Source organism: Hippopotamus amphibius, chromosome 4 (assembly GCF_030028045.1).
Source record: "Hippopotamus amphibius kiboko isolate mHipAmp2 chromosome 4, mHipAmp2.hap2, whole genome shotgun sequence".
In the NCBI taxonomy this organism is placed as follows: Eukaryota; Metazoa; Chordata; class Mammalia; order Artiodactyla; family Hippopotamidae; genus Hippopotamus; species Hippopotamus amphibius.
The window spans coordinates 16,852,410-16,869,980 of NC_080189.1; the positions used below are offsets into that span (position 1 = coordinate 16,852,410).

General features: G+C 41.4%; 1 protein-coding gene across 2 annotated transcripts in view; it reads left to right on the forward strand.

Annotated features, from left to right (window-relative positions):
* DGKI (diacylglycerol kinase iota) overlaps window positions 1-17,571 on the forward strand; it is a 456,175-nt gene that overhangs the window by 328,600 nt on the left and 110,004 nt on the right. For both annotated transcript variants that reach the window (XM_057733401.1, XM_057733402.1), the window contains one exon: window positions 5,012-5,112. In XM_057733401.1, the coding sequence (XP_057589384.1) occupies window positions 5,012-5,112 (101 nt within the window). The remainder of the gene's footprint in view (window positions 1-5,011; window positions 5,113-17,571) is intronic.

Here is a 17,571-nt window from a genome sequence, read left to right on the forward strand (position 1 = left end):
ACATTCACAGTCCCCACTTGCATCCTCATTCAACAGAAGATAGATGGCTACGTAACTCTGAACCTTGTCTCCCAACCCATGTCAAGAGACTCGTACCCTGCTAAGGTTAGAGATTTACCAACTCCTATTTGGAGCTATGACTATGGCTCCTGCTGTGATGTTATTATTCAGGAGTGCATTTTTGAAAAAAGGCCTGTGGAAATTGAAGAAGCATCAGGATGCTAATTATTGTAACAAAGTAACAATACATTATACTTTGAAAACCTACTATCTACAGGAGTGTGCTAACTGCCTTACCTGCATCTTCTTCATTAAGTTCTCACTATATTCCTGTTAGTCCTGTTTTCAGATCCAAAATAGTTTAGAGAAGGTAACTTTAGAGCTCTGAATGTCAAATGTGTGTTAATTGATAGAGTTCAGATTGGAACTGAGATTTTCCTGATTTTACATCCTGCCTTATGCGCTGTCCTTTATTGTCTTAATACTGATATTAGACAGTGTTACTCCCAAGTGAGTCATGTTCCCAGTGAGAAGAAAGGATTACATGATGTCAGTTGTCTGAAAGTGGGAACAAAAGCACCCAACTCATCCCCTGTGTCCATGAAGGGTGTCCATATGTAGGAGATTGGGATGAAAGGAGTCTGTTACCAGTCTGCGAGAGACAACGTGTGGTGAAGAAACTGAAAGAATGAAGAAGCTTGGAGGCCTAAGGGAGGAATTGAGCCTAATGGACTGAAAGTCTTTGAAGAGTCAATTTAAAACTCTATTGGCAGGAATCCAGGAGAGCAGAGAGTGATGAGAAGTAGCGGTAAGGTGTGTTCAGGGAGTGTTCTTGATGGCCCTCCAACCTCTCCCCTGACCCTCCCGCATCCCAGGGTGACAGGTGTGCTTAAGTGGAGAAGGAAAATGTGGTCTGGAGATTTTGGAGGCTTCTGTCAGTGACTTTAGTGAGAGGTGCCCTTATTATGGTTCTTGAGAAAGTCGTGATGAGGACATTTGGGAGTTAAGTTCTGAACTTCCACTCTATACAAGGAGCTTATTCTCGATGTTTCAGAGGAAATTCGTGGGAAGGCGACAGGTTGAGGCCATTGTCCTGATTTTAAAGGACATTCACTGATTGCTGAGTCCTTTCTAGGAGCCTTAAGGGGAAGTCAGGTTTAGAACCTCTGATACAGAGCTTAAATCAGTACAGGAGTAGCTTGGGGTAGATGTTGGCACAAAGGCAAATCCATTCTTACCAGGTTGTTAGCCTCTTCTATGCTCTACTAACTTTCTTGGCAAAATCTAATTTTAGAAGACTAATGGCAATGCTATTCCCCAGAGTCCAAGGAATAGCTTTGTCGTCCTCCACCTCCAGTCAGCCATTAATGGGACACTAATATATTTTGACATCAAGGGACACAATCGAATTACTTGGCTTTAATTTGATCTCTGTGCACTTTCCTGCCCCGTGTTCTAGTTGTCCGTTTCCATGTTCTCGCTTGGCCTGTAAAATACCAAGTGGGAGACCATCCAGGAGAATCATGACACCAGCCAGGCTGGACGGTTCGCCTCCAGAGGAAGCCTGGCAGCTTGTTAGACGTGTGCAGGAGTTCCTGCCCACGCCCTAATCTCCTTCCGGTACCTGGCAGCAGCAGGTGCTCGTGTTTGTCAGGCAAAACCTTACCTGGAAGAACAAGTTTCAGAATGATAATTATACCGATAATAGCTAATACTGAGCACTTGCAACGTGCCAGACATTTTTCTAAGCTCATCACCTGTATTGACTCACGTAATTCTCACAACATCCCTGTGAGGTGAATACTGTTGTTGTCCCCACCTTTCCCATGAGGAAGCTGAAGCACAGTTTCCTGATTATCCAGTAATGGGAAGAACGTCACTTGCAGTCCAGCCCATCTGACCTGGAGTCTGAGCTCTTAACCACTTTGCTGAGCTGCCTCTCATGCCTACTCTTTATACCAGGGTCCAGAGTAATTCAAAGAGATTTTCCACCAGGGACCCTCTGGGTAAATGTCCTAAAACTTTCTGATTGGCCTGATCTGGGGCACCATTTGATAGCAGGCCAAACACCAGGTACCCTCATCAGAAGGCTGGGTTTGTGCAAGCTGCCACTGGTGGGAAAGTGGGATGTGTTGTAGGTTGTTGGGAGAAGATGGGAGATGAGAGAGAGCAAGAGAGTGAATGTGTAGGAGGTGGAAGGAACAGAGTATCAGCTGACTAGTGGGAGTCTCCATTCTTTTCCATTCTGGAGATGACGTGAGATAATGTGTGAATTTATTTGGGATCTGGAAAGTTCTATAAGATTGATGGGAGGCTGTGGTTCAGGGGTCAGTAGTCCGTGGTGGGATCAGTGGGTTCACATGAGATCCTGGGAGGCAGAAGTGTGTGAACAGAGAGCAGACGCGGATGGATTTTGAGAAGCGTGGTTCTCACTGGTTAGCGCATGGGGAGCCCCCTGGGGGAGGGGTGTGGGGACTGGTCTGCAGTCACTGAATTTGATTTCCCACTCGGCAGCTGCTGCTATGGCCAGCTCTTGACTCGATACCTCCAGCCCACTGGAGAGGACCAGAGCTCACTGCCACTAGATCTGCTGTATCTCAAAAAATGTTTTGGTGGAGCTTTTCAACCTCTGCCCTCTCCCTTCTGCAGAGATGGAGAGTTACAGAGTATGGTGGGCCACCATGTTCTATGCTTCCAGCTTCCCTCTTACCTGCTACACTTGCAGGAGAATATTTGCTAATTATCATCTTTGCAGTTCACTAGGGTGAATGTGGCGTGAAAAAGATCAGGCCCCTCTCCAGAATTCCCTGGCAGGCAAGTGGTTAGGACTCTGTGCTTCCACTTCAGGGGGCACAGGTTTGATCCCTGGTGGGGGAACTAAGAACCCGCATAGCCAAAAAAAAAAAAAAAAAAATTTCAGAATGAGCATTTGGTGCAAACATTGTGTGGTCACTCTGTTAATAATTCTTCCTTATCTACTTACATCTAATGCCTGACACTGATGTAATCCTTACTTTTACTCTTGCCCTGAGTTATGATGTATTTACATATTGATGTACTTTTAAAATAATTATTTTTCTAAAAATGATGATACTCAGTGCAAAATCATCCCCACATCCCACCATGTAGAGGTAACCATCTCAAACAGCTTATTGAACATTCTCTTCAGACTCTTCTCTATAAAATCCTGAATTCCACAGTTCACATGGAAGAAATTATGCCGTATGTAAATTTCCATGACTTATTTTTCACTTAATATGTGTTCAGACTTTTTTCTAAATGTAGACACGCATTTGTAATACTTGCCCCGAGTTCTCCTGTTTGCAGCAACAGTTTATTTAACTATCCCCCGTCGAGTGTTCGTTGACAGAAGGGTCTGAGCGCCACACAGGGATCACCTGCCTCTGCTAATCCGGGCTCTGTGGCTTTGCTGTCCGTCTGTGGGATTCTCGGCTTCATATAATAGAAGGAGCGTGAAGGATGAGTGAGGAGTCCAAGACTCTGCTCCCAGCTCTGTCACTTAGTAGCTCTGTGACCTTAAAATCACTTTACCTTTTGGAACCCCAGGTTCCCCACCTGTACATGGCAGCATGGGTATATGTGATATTAAAGGTCTGTTCTGCTCATTCCCAAATGTGCTTCAAACCATATCTCTCATCCCAACTCAAATACTCATGTCCATTTTATTCAGCAGTGCCTGTTAAGTTGGAGTCTGTATGGGGGCAGTTATTATACTTTGCCCTAAAATGAGTTTTTAGACAGGGGAATGAAATAAAATTATTTCTCCCTCTTCCAGAGTTGCAGTGAATTTGTGTATGTGAGTATGTGTGTGTGTGTGTTTGTGTATGAGGGTGTGTGTGTGTTTGAGGTGGGGGTAGGAGGTATCCTGACAATATTTTAAAAGCATCACTCTGTCCTTCCATTCATCTTTTCCCTCTTTCTTCCCCCTTCCTCCTCTCTCTTCTTTCTGTCTTTTTTTTCTTTTTCTCTTTCTCTCTTTCCCTCTCTTTTCCTTCCTTCCTTTCCTTCGTTTCTCTCCCTTCCTGAAGTGAATTGAGGACTATGCACTTCTTTCTGCTTCCGTCAATGGGGACTTTTACCCCATAATGTAAGAGAGGAGAAGCAATAAATACGAGTGGGGATTGTGTTATATTCATACATGGAATAAACGTAGTGTTTCATAGTGGTGATGATGAAGATGAAATGATTTCACTCTCATAATGCCCTTGATTAAACTGTGTTGAAAACAGTAGTTAAAAACATCCAAGGAATCCAGGTAGAGACATTCTGAGGGTAGATCGGATGCCCCGGAAAGTTTGGTGTGACCCGCTTTTAATAGTTCGCTATCTATTCTGAACCAGTTTGGATTGAATTCTTTTCAAATGTATTGAATACTTCATTCTCTTCCGAAAGAATGTATGTCGTACATGTTTTAACACGTTTTTCTTCACTTTGGGGTACCCAGTGGCACCATCCCAGGCAGCGTTTGTCATAGTTTGCTTTGACGGAGACGTGCTCCCAGGGAGTTTGAGGTGTGTGGAGCCATTTCTTTTTTTCAGTCCTGTGCTTTGTGAACTCTTGGTCTGCTTTTTAGGTTTTTCTGTCTCTTCTGAGAGCCAAACTGTTATGGGCATATTTGCTAAAGCAATTTTCTTTCCAGTTCTACACCACTTCTCACCATTTCAGATTAACTGCATCTAATGTATTGTAGAACTGAACACAGGATCTTACTGGAGTTTTCAATAAGTTAGTAGAAAAAAAATGAGCGGGCTCCAGAAGCAGTTTCTGCTTAATTCCATGTTCTTACCTAAATTTCAGAAACTTGAGGTTTCTAGAGAAGTGTTCTCCAGACAATTGCTGTATTCTGGTCAAGAACCCATGATTCTGGTTTGAATGCGAACTCTTTCTTCTTAGCAGGAAGAGACGATGTTGCCCTTAGTCCGTCCAGGTGCATATGACTCCCAGTTCCACTCTCTCCTTGATATCTGACCAGTTGGTTCTTGTTTTGCAGTCCCCAGTCTGTCCCAGACCGTCTGAGGATCCGGGTGAACAAAATCAGTTTACAAGACTATGAAGGATTCCACTACGACAAAGAGAAACTTCGGGAAGCTTGTAAGTTGGAAGTGCCTAATGGATGTCATGGGATCAGCCTGTTTTCAGCTTCTTCGTCCCCCTTGGTTTGACAGATAGATTCATCTTGTGTCTGAAAGTCGTGGTTAGAGAAATGAAGGGACACGTAGTAACATTTGAACCCCAAGTGATGCTATATGGGCTTAAGAACGTGGAACTAGGAAAGCAAAATCAGAATAAAATAGTTCTGTTCTTGGTGCCATGTCAGGATCTCTTGATTTATTAACCATTTTAGCCCTCAGGTTTACCTAAAATGAGAAGAGCAGAAAGTTGGTGATACCACATGGTATAGTAACATCTAGAAAATTCTTGAGATAGCACAGTCTCTTTTCTTAGAGCCTGCATTCCCAAATACTGTCCTCATTCTTCATGCTGGTGTGACAGAGTTATCTGTGAAGACACATCCTTCACTTCTAGCTGTTATGTGATTGTATGACGTCAAAGAAAGGCCCACAGAATAGTAAATGTCATGGTAAAATGAGGCATTGATGAGGTGCCAGGGTTTCTGCAATGTTAAATTGAGTCAACATGTGAATTCCTTCTGAAAGTTCGTATTTTCCATATGCTTCTTTAAATATATAACTATTAGTTCACCTTGCTCATTGTTCCATATTTATTGGGCATTTTTTACATTCTAGTCACTATTTTAGATCCTTGTCTATATCATGAAAGATGAGGTAACTGGGGAATGTTGGCCAGAAGCAGTTAAGACTACAGGTGTGTTAGATGTTAGGATTCTGGGTTCCTTCTTAATTGTAGACGCCAACAGTCAAGTGCAGTAAAGTCAGAGAAGACGAAGACCAGTGTCCAAGGGCACAGTCAGGGATACCAGCAGAGAGAAAAGAGTGTTGTGTAGAACCAGAGATTTATGGACTAAAACCCAAACTGGCCCTAACTGTGGACCTGCCTGAAGGGGTAGAAGATGCAGATAGTTAAAACTGGCAGGAATGGAGTAGGGGCCACATTTCTGAGCTTTGATTCCTGACCCTGTGATTTGGAGAAGGGTGTACTGGATGGAAGTCCCCAAAGCCAGGGAGTCTCAGGGGTGGGGCAGGGACGTTCAGATTTGGAGGTGGCAGTGAGCAAGGATCCACTTCCCCTGTCACCCAGGCACTGAACCTTCCAGGGCATCCTGTGTGGAATTTCCCTCTCCATTCTCACTGCTTCCGCTTCCTTAGCCCTCTTCATCCTTTTCTGTAAACGTCAATATCCTTCAGCTTCTCCCTAGCCTTCTCGCTCCCTCCTTCACTCTTGTTCCCTTTGGTAGGAATGCTTTGAGGTGGAGGAGGAGCAATTCCCTGAGCCTCTGCATTTCCGCTTCTGCCAAAGGCAGAAGGTTACAGTTTCTAATGTAAATGAGATTATGCAGACCAGACCAGGCACAAAATCTAATTTAACCCATAAGGTGGTGGACCTATATGTTTGCAATGGGAGGTGTAGCTATAATGTAAATGTAACTGACTTTTAGAGGCTACTAATGATAAAGAATGGTGTTTTATGTTCTTTTTCTTACAAACTTCTAAACAAATAGCTTACAAGTTTGAAAAATTGAAGGAGAGACCCGATCTCAAGCCGGTAGTATTTTGCAGCTTACCGTCAACTCTGAGGCGAGTCAGTTGGGGGTGGGGAAGCATTTGAAATTTTTGGCTGAAATGAGACTTGAGCTTTATCTGTGGATTTCAGTGGTCTGTTCTATCTTTTCTGGGGCATTATCTGTCCACTGTTGCCAGAGGTGATTGTGATTTGAGTTTTTACAAGGTGACAGTTCCTGGCAAGTGCTCTACTCATCACGTCTTATGTGATAAAACATCTATGTGAGGAAACTTCTTATATCAAATTGGGGGAGGTGACTTGATAGAAATATAAGTCCAATAAATTCAGCCATGTCTTAGGACCCAAAAGAACAAAGAAACTCTCAAAAGAGAGAATCAGAGCGTTATCTCATTCTAAAGATTTGAGGGAAACAACATATGAGTTAGCATTAAGTGCAGCCAACTCAGTCATCCTATTTTAATATATGATGATGCTGCTTCTCAGTTGTGGTTGCTCAGGAAAGTTTGTCCTTGGGGGTTTATGGATTTATTCTTATTCACACTCACACTGTTTTCCCACCTCCAACTTTCAAGTGACTACAGATTCATGGGAAGACGGACAATTCAAATTGAGTATAAAGGCAAAAACCAGTTCAAATCCAAATGGGCAGTGCATGCCAGAATAGGTTATTTCAGAAGCATTATGACATGAAATGAAATGCAGAGAACACATCTAGATAAAAGCGAGTCTCCGAGTGTGCTCTGACTTGCATCCTGGAAGAACAAAGGGAGTGAATCCTCTTCGGTCATTCATTTACTGTCAACATCCAAGTCTAAACCAGAGCAGTCCTGCATTACTGGGTTTAAAAAAATTAGTTCCCTTTCTTGATGATACACCAAGCCCTTCATCCAGGCGGCAGGTGGCTGTTTGCCTTCACTGTTTAATAGAATCTTGCTCATGTGTCTGGATCATTATTCATATTAGATTACAAGCTCAGATGTTTGTTGTCTTACAAAGCCCAGTGTCCATCTGTAAGGCAGGACTCTGGTAACTGCAGAATGGCAGCCCTTTTAATTGGCACACTTCTTCTGGTGTAGAGAAAGATGGCGATAGTATTTTAAATACTGCCTGTCCCCCTTCCGTTTAGCCCCAACTCACCTGGCAGCATTTCCTCTAAAATAGGAACACAGAGAGGGTTAGTCTTTGCCAGTCTCCGCCTCTGCTCTTGTTGGTAAATTTCAGACTTTATACTTAAAACAATTAAAAGGTTTTTCACTGGATTTATGAATTATTAATCCTCAAGATAATGGTTGTGATATCCAGTTGAGGAAAGTCTGTTCAACTTGAAATAGAACATCAGGAGAAAGTGGCCATGTTAAAGAAAAAAATTCTTAAGGTAAATCTATAATTAATATAGCAGAAACTCACTCCCATAATCTGAATGAAGTATATAAATGAGTCCTTAATAAAGCATATAATCATACAGTGTAGGCAAAGGGTAATCAGTTTTTAAAAATATCTTGTATGTCTAAGTACAAAAGAGTTTCATTGACACATGACATATATGTTTGCATTTAGAATAACTTGATACTGGCCAGGATCTAACCCTGTGTCTGGTAACTTGGCTAAACTTTCCTTCTGGCATCAGCTTACCCTGCACTTTTGAATGGCCATGATAATTCGTATGAGTCCAGGGCCTAAAACACAGAAGTGAAAACCAGTTTGGAACTAATTGAAAACAGATGTAGCCTATAAAGATGGGGGTTGCTAACACTTGTTGTGTATCAAATACGGTGTTCTCCGGTCAGAATGGCCATTATCAAAAAATCTAGAAACAATAAATGTTGGAGAGGGTGTGGAGAAAAGGGAACGCTCCTGCACTGTTGGTGGGAATGTAAGCTGGTACAGCCATTAGGGAAAACAGTTTGGAGGTTCCTTAAAAAACTTAAAATAGAACTACCATATGATCCAGTAATCCCACTACTGGGCATGTACCCAGAGAAAACCATAATCCAAAAAGAAACATGTACCATAATGTTCATTGCAACACTATTTACAATAGCCAGGACATGGAAGCAACCTAAATGCCCATCAACAGATGAATGGATAAAGAAGATGTGGCATATATATACAATGGAATATTACTCAGCCATAAAAAGGAATGAAATGGAGCTATATGTAATGAGGTGGATAGACCTAGAGTCTGTCATACAGAGTGAAGTAAGCCAGAAAGAGAAAAACAAATATTGTATGCTAACTCATATATACGGAATCTAGAAAAAAGAAAAAATGGTACCGATGAACCCAGTGCCAGGGCAAGAATAAGGATGCAGATGCAGAGAATGGACTAGAGGACATGGGGTTGGGGGGATGGGCATCGAAGGGGAAGCTGGGATGAAGTGAGAGAGTAGCATGGACATATATATACTACCAACTGTAAAATAGATAGATAGTGGGAAGTTGCTGTATAACAAAGGGAGATCAACTCGATGATGGGTGTTGCCTTAGAGGGCCAGGACAGGGAGGGTGGGAGGGAGTCACGGGAGGGAGGAGATATGGGCATATATGTATAAATACAGCTGATTCACTTTGGTGTCCCTCAAAAGCTGGTACAAGAGTGTAAAGCAATTATATTCCAATAAAGAGCTTAAAAAAAAAAAAGTATAGCTACAGGTAGTAGGGTACTCACCATATTCACTGGTTCTTTCCCTATTTATATGAAGAATTTAAAACAAAAGACTCAAACTACTCCAGATAAAACCACTCTATTTTGCTAATTTTTTGATTTTATATACAAAAGTATGACTTTATTGGATACCATAAGTATTTTAAAATATTAATAGGAAAATGTTATAGAAATTAATAATTTAAAGTAACAATAAAATAAAAACCAAGATACAAATGTCTCCTCCCCTAATATCACATCTCCCTTCTGTTCCATTCATGCCTAACTGAACTTTAACTGACCACATCATCTATAATATTTCAGAGTCAGAATCACTTTTACTCCTAAGTCCAGAGGTTCAAAGAGTTTCACTTACGTAACTTGAGCAGAAGATAGCCTCAAACAACTTCAGAATCTGAGAGGCCGTGATGCATCTCTTGAAAACTCCCATGTGTTCAGAGACTTTTGTGCTAGCTCCAGTCTGTTCCCTCTGGTAGCAGATCCGTAATTAGGAGCTTACCCCACACATGAGCTAACACCCTTCTGGAGAACTGTCTTCTGCTAGTTCTAGCAAGATTTCTAATTTGCTACATATTTTTGCTGGCCACATCACTAAATTTTCCTCTTCTTCCAATTCAGAACAGAAGAATGAAGGAAAACAAGAGAGCCTTCTCTCTCTTTTGAGCAGACCAAGCCTCTCAGTGTTCTGAATGTTTTTCAACAAAATTTCTCGAGTGGTGAAGGTACTATGTTAGCCTCATTTTGTACTTTGCAATTTTTCTTTAGGATTTCTCTCGCTTTTTTTTTTTCATGAATGACTTAACACTGAATCAGTTTTCTTTCCTTGAACTAGAACGCCCAGAAGTGTTTAATATTCACCCAGATTTCTTAAAAGTAACTTTTCCTAACACTCCTTTCTATAATCATGCCCTGAGTGCCTACTGATGCTAGGCCAGCTTACATAGACTTTCACCACATAGAGGTCAGCTGTCCAGTGTGGTAGCCACTAGTCACATGTAGTTATTGAGCCCTTGAAACATGGCTGGTCTAAATTGAGATGTGCTGTAAATGTAAATGTACACTGGATTTTGAAGATTTGGAACAACAAAAACAACCTCACTAATAATATTCTTATTGATTACATCTTCAAATGATAATATTTTTGATATACTGAGTTAAATGAAATATATCATTAAAATTAAAAAAATACGATGTTCAACAACACTTTTATGTACAGTATCTCAGTACAATGGATATTATCTGGCCGTTTACAATTTAATATATCTATATAGTATATAATATCTCAGTTTATTATTATCTGGTTAAGACTAGTGATTGTGGCTAATTAGATATTTAGGCAGTTGTCCTAATGGAATTTCCTTGTCTTCTGTTTAATGACGTAGTAGAAGAGATAGAAATGTTTGTGTTTGAATCTCACTTGCAACCTTGACAAAGTGATTTTACTCATGACCAAATCTCTCATCTCTCAAATGAGAATATAATTGCAGCCTCGTAGGGTGCTGAGGGTTAGATGCAGTGCTGTGTATGAAACCCCTGCTGCACAGTCTGGCAGCGTTAACAAGCTTTCCCAAAATGGTAGCTATGATTGTTAGGGTTGCTGTTTTGAAAGACACTGCTGTGACATTGCCCTTCAATCTGCAGGTCCAAAAGCCAGGCTCAGAACAGCTGACCTTTTTTATATATCCTCTCACCAAACGGCACACGCCCTCGCCACCCTCCAACTCACTTTCTCACTTTCAAAAATAGAATTGAAAACACTAATATATATTACAGAAAGATTACGGAAAGAAAATATAAGTAATCTTTCAATTTACTTTCATTGTGTCAACTAGTATGGACTGTGATAATGGGAAGATACTTACGTCTTTGAAGCCCATATTTAGTGATCTGGTCAGATATCTGCAAACTCCCTTTCTTAAGTCCTTATACATTTTCATAAGAGCATCATCTATTATCCATCACGGAATATTTTAAAATAACTTTATATTGGAATAATTTTAGATTTCTAGAGAAGTTGCAAGGATACTACTGAGAGTTCCTGTATACCTCTAACCCAATTTTCTTGTTGTTAGACATTGTATTTTACCGTAGTACCATACATTTGTCAAAGAAACTGATGTTGCTTCATTACTGTTAACTAATCCGTGGGCTTTCTGTTCTGGAATCTAATCTGGGACGCCACATGCCTTGGGTTGGTTGGCATGTTTCCCCAGTCTCCTCTGGTCTCTGACGGTTTCTGTCCTTCCTTTTTTTTTTTGCCCTCCCCTTGACCTTGATTCTCTGGAGGAATACAGGCCAGTGTCCTGTACAATATTCCCTATTATGGCTTCATCTGTTGTTTACTCATAATGAGACTGGAGTTGTAGGTTCTTGGAAAGAATACTGCAGAGCTGAAGTACCCTCATCCCATCATTATCAGGGGTTACCTGATACCCACGTGACATGCCTGCTGATGGTCACCTGATCTTTTGGTTAAGGTTGTATTTACCTGGTTTCTCCACTGTAAAGTTACTGTCTTTTTCCATTCCCTGTGCTATTCTTTGTGAATCAGCATGCTTCTTTCATCTTCAGAATGGCAGCATGTGGATCATTGGATTTTTTTCTTGTTTCCAGTTTTTGTGTTTGACTCAATTGCCTTTGGTAAACTTGCCAAAATAGTGGAGCCACTCACTCATGGATGCATTCATGCTTCCAAAACTATATGTTTGTGTCAGTTATATGCTGGGTATCACCCTGGATGCCAGGAATTGAAAGATGAAACCAGGACATGTAACATTATAACATCATTTATTCAGTACACATTTATTGAGTGCTGACTCTGAGCAAACAGTGGTGGAAAAAGAAAAGCAGGAATAATCCCTGATTTGCTGGAGCTTTTTCTCATTTGATGAGGATTATGATAGAGCTATGGAAACACTATGTATCTATTTTCTTAGTAAACATTTAAATAACTAAAGGAAGGGATGGAATATACAAGCAAGAATGACAAAAACCAGTCTAACCACTAATTAGTTGAGTGACCTCGGGCGATACATTTACCCTCTTCAGGCTCCAGTTGCCTTATCTGCTGAATGCAGTGGCTAAACTCTGTATTTCCTCAAAACATACTATACAGTAAAAATGTTTAGCCCTATCGAAATTACATAGGACTTAAAATTCTTCCTCCTGACGTGTTTTCTTAGAAAGGTTTTTAAAGCCCCAGCATCGTTCATTATAATGATTGCAAGTGTCAGAACGTAAGTGCATTTTGCTTCACAAATTTGCTAAAAACACTGATTTTTCTCCCTATCAATTGCTTCATCTAAAATTGAATCTTTCCCCCTCATTTAACAAGTTGACAACAGGGCTGTTCAGTAGAGATTAGGCCTCCATTTGGTAGAGGTAGGCGCTCCACTTTGAAATCTGCCTGAGGAGCTAAATGATGTCAGTCTGTCCTCTGAAGGGCACTGTCCATTCCTTTGCAAGTGTTTATGTTTATTTCCATTTTCATGCGTTGACATTTACTCAGGGTTCTGTGCTTAGTTTCCTCTTCTGTTCTCCCCTATCTTTTGTCTGTAGCTCATATTTATCCTTAATAAAAATGTAATGATAATAGATAAAAATAATTATAGTTAACATATATCATACTATTACTGTGAGCTCGCAAATGTCTTAATATTTCTACACATATCATGTAATTTAATTCTCCCAGCATCTCTGTGTAATAGGTAGCATGGTTATCCCCATTTTATATAGAGAGCAACTGAGGCCCAAAACCTTAAGGAAAATTCTAAGGGCCTGCCATGCTGAATACTTAATCACTGTGCTCCCTATTTCTTCCAAGTAGTAGTTATTTTCTTTTATAAAATATCTTTAAGAGTGCACTTGTTTTTAAATATGTCACAGTACCATTTCAAATGCGTTTTGATGTTTAAACTGACTCTACCATAATCTACCAGACCCTGGTTTCTGGATAAGTTTCTATTTTGGATCTTTCCCTGCCCCCAAATAAATCATCTGTTCATAAATTCATTTATTTATTGCCTGCTTACCACATTTCCAGTACTACTTCAGTTGATGAGGATACTGAAAATTGCCTGCCCTCTTACAGCTTATAGTCCATTTGGAGAGACAGACCAGTGAATAAGTAATATGAGACAGCAGTAGAGTGTCATAGGGGAAATAAATGCAAGGGTGACAAAGGATCCTGTTTCGGCTAAGGTGATCGGGGAGGGACTTTCTGAAAAGGTGACATTTAAGCAGAGACCTGAAAGTAAAGGTTGAGTGCACAGTTGGATTTCTGAGGGAAGAGTGTCCCTAAGTGGAGGGAGTGGCTAGTGGCCAGTGCTAAGGCCCTGTGGTGCAAACATCCTTGGACGATTTAAAGCACAGCGAGGAAGTTCATCTGACTGGAACCTGGTCAGTTGGGTGGAAAAGGGTATGAAGTGATTTTGAAGTTGTAGGAAAGGGCTGGCACATGAGGGGAGCTTGTAGGCCATGGAGAGGCTTTGGGTTTTATTCAGAATGTAATGAGAAGGTCCAGGAATTATTTGAGAAGGAGTGTAACATGTCTGCATTTATTCTGAATAATTCTGGCTGCTGAGTGGAGAATCGACCTGCTGGGTTGTGAAAGTAGAAATGAGGGTACCAGATACAAGGCTAACATGATATTCCAATTGAGATGTGTGCTGGAAGTTGAGGGAAAGTTGCAGAGTTGGGGAGAAACAGTTGGACTTTGGATCTATTTTGGAGTTAATGCTGGTAGGATTAGACGATGGATTAGCTGCACTGTGTAAGAGGAAAGGATGATTCAGGAATGCCTCAGAGGTTTTGGCCTCAGCGACTCGGTGCTTAGAGGTGGGGCAGAGGTAGAGGACCCAAGGGTGACCAAGAAGCACATAGTGAGCTAGGAAAAAACAAAAAACAGGAGAGCTTGGTTAAAAGCCAAGAGAAGAACATTTTATAAAAGAATAGTGACAACTGTGTCCAGTGCTCTGTGGAAGTGGAGGGAGATGCACGCTAAGAACTGGTCATTGGATTTGGGTAGAGGGTGGTCATTAGTAACCTCACAAGAGGTTGTAGAGGGAAGACGGTGAATAGACTAGGTTCATGTGCAGATGGGAGCAAAGGAGGTGATTCTGCATAGATCGCCCTTCTGAGATGTTTAAGTGGAAAGAAGAGAAATGGAATGGGGTCTGGATGTGGAATCAAGGGAGGATTTATTTATTTATTTATTTATTCTACTTTGTAAGCTAGTTCAGCTGTACGGGCTGGATGTGTGCTGATGGGCCAGTCCACTAGAGAGAAAAAGAACTTGATTCAGGAAATAGAGGGCCAGCTGCGGGGGCAGTGCCTTTGGGTAGGTGGAGATGGGGTCCAGTGCACAGTGGAGGGGTGGGGACAGTCCCCTAGAGTGCAGGGAGGGAAGGCAGAGGAGTGGGTACAGAGACAGGTAGGTTGGGGGATTTGGTACCAGGGAGAAGCAGAAGTTCTATTCTGATTACTTTTATTTTCTCAGTGACATAAGAAGCAAGCTAATAGTAGGAACGGGAAGTTAGTGTTCAGGAGAAAATAAAAAAGAAAGTTTGAAATAGTCATTTGTAGAGTGATACAGTGAGTGGCCTGGTAGGAATTACTGAGCAGCACGTTAGGTCTGGAAACTTGAACTCCTTGGCTTTTCTTTTCTTTCTTTCTTTTTTTTTCTTAATTTATTATTTATTTTTGGCTGTGTTGGGTCTTTGTTGCTGTGTGCAGGCTTTCTCTAGTTGCTCTTGGTTTTGGAGTACAGGCTTTTCATTGCAGTGGCTTCTCTTGTTGTGGAGCATGGGCTCTAGGTGCGAGGGCTTCAGCAGTTGTGGCACATGGGCTCAGTAGTTATGGCTCATGCGTGTTAGAGCTCAGGCTCAGCAGTTGTGGCGCATGGGCTTAGTTACTCCACGGCATGTGGGATCTTCCCGGACCAGGCTCAAACCCATGTCCACTGCATTCGGCAGATTTTTAACCATTGTGCCCCCAGGGAAGTCTTCCTTGGCTTTTCATAATCACAGAGACCCTGACCTGTCAGTTCTTGGCTTATGCATGTGTGCACTCCTTGTCTTGCTAACTTCCAAGACTCAGATGCCAGGGGAATATTAGGCTGAAGGATAATGACCTTGTTTTTAATATAATCCCCTTCATTGTCTAATTCTGTTTATGATCCAAAGCCTGGCTTTGTTTACAAGAAAATAAGAGGTGATTCCAGAGCTGTGCTTTATTAGATGCTAATGATGTTTGGTCTCAGACAAGGAAAGTATCAACAAGCCTAAAATGTTGATACTGATATTCTATCCTTCTTTCCTTGTTAAAACTTAGCCTTTGGTAATGAGAACCATCATTTGCAGGTATAGTCTTAAGTCTTGCCGAAAGGAACATTTTCCTTTTTTGTTGGTTTATCCTGTGTAAAACACACACACATACACACACACAAATAATGACTAATTCTCACTGCTTCTATACCAACCTAGTCTGTTTCGCTGTTACCTTCCCAGGTTGCCATCTCTGGGATATGAACTCAAATGGCTGTTATGTGCCTGTCTGAAGACTTTCTTCTAAGAGCATTGTGTAGATTTGTTCCTTTTTCATTCATCATGTTAATGTGTGGGTGGTGTGGTATTAGTCACTGCAGAATCACGACATCATATTTAATAATAAATAATGACACTTAGAGTCTGCCTAGTGTCTCATAGTCTACAGAGGACTGTCGCATACACTGTCTGCAGGCATCATCACGGGGGCACTTAACAAAGGTGGCTTCACACAGGCTCACGGAGCTGCGGCAGGATTTTAATAAGAATTTGCATCTCCTCTCTCCTAATCCAGTACACTTTCTAATCACAACCCTCCTTCTTTGGAAAGACATAGCTGTGCACTTACAGAAATGTGTTTTAAAAAAAGAATTTGGGGTCGTAGTTCTTGTTCTTGGTTGTGTTTCCCGGGAAACACACTATGAGACTTTTGAGCTTTATATGTTAGGAGGTTTACTGGAGATTCTCCGAGAGGAAACAATGAGGATGTGGAGGGCGAGGAGTGGGACTGGGCAGAGGAACAAAGTGAACTGTGATGCGACTGCAACAGAGCATTCCCACAGGGACATTAGCATCTGGGATGGCCATACAGGATTGTCCCAACTGAGGCAATGGTTATTGGAGATCCTTCAGGCTGTCCCCTGGAAGGAAGCGAACCGTGAGTGAGGTCATGTTCTTCTTAGAGAGGAACTCAGCTGTGAGCTGTCAGCAGAGCCAGCACTTCCAGCGGCTGAGGGACTGAGGGCCTCCATCCCATCATGGATCTAGGGGCGGGCAGTGCAGGGTGGGGCACATCTGTTCTGAAAGCACCATCTTGTCTGTGTAACGCGGCACCTGAGTTTTAAACTAAGGCCAGGATGTAGCCATCTACACACTCAAATCCTTGAATCTGTTCTTCCACTTCTTCAGGTAAACAGCTTTTCATCGTACGCTTACTGTGTACCAAGCACTATGTAGGAACTAGGAATTAGGCTCATGTATCACTAACCTCCAAGTTTCTCTCTTTGTATTTTTTGGCCTGACCTCCCTGCTATTCCAAATTTGAGGAATTGGAATATAAGCTAATTACTTTCTTTAGATGTCTCAGAATGAGCTAAGGAAAAGGGAAAACCTAAAATGTTAATGCTGACCTTTTCTTAAAGGTTCTGTTTGCCCTGAACTACTGTCAAGCCAAATAGTCTCCTTTTGGAATTTGAGTAATTAAAATTGGAAACCTAAATGCAAGGTAATATAAATTTCAGGCTATTTCTAGCCTAACATTGTACTCAGAGATAACACCAGAGTTTGATCTTCAACAAGATGGATATTTATTCTATACGTGGATCCAATTTATTGGTAAAGATACTGAACTGAACAGAACGAAGGACAGAAATATGTGCTGGTCTGAAAATAACCTCTTTGCGGATTGATTCATAACCACAATTTTATTTGCTAGTAATGTGAATAAAAGCTTTAGGCCTTTCATAGTTCATACTGGTGGAAAGCATGCTTTCTTAATACTTACTGGGCTTCCTGAATCACTGATCCACTGCCCCTCTCCTGGAGTCACTGATTAGCAGAATTAGAGCATTCCCTAGGTTATCAGATGCTATAATTGTGTGCTCTTTAGACTGCCCTAGTTCGCATCTCTACATGGCAGTTGTCTATATACAATTTGTTTACTCTTTTCGCTTTTGGGCC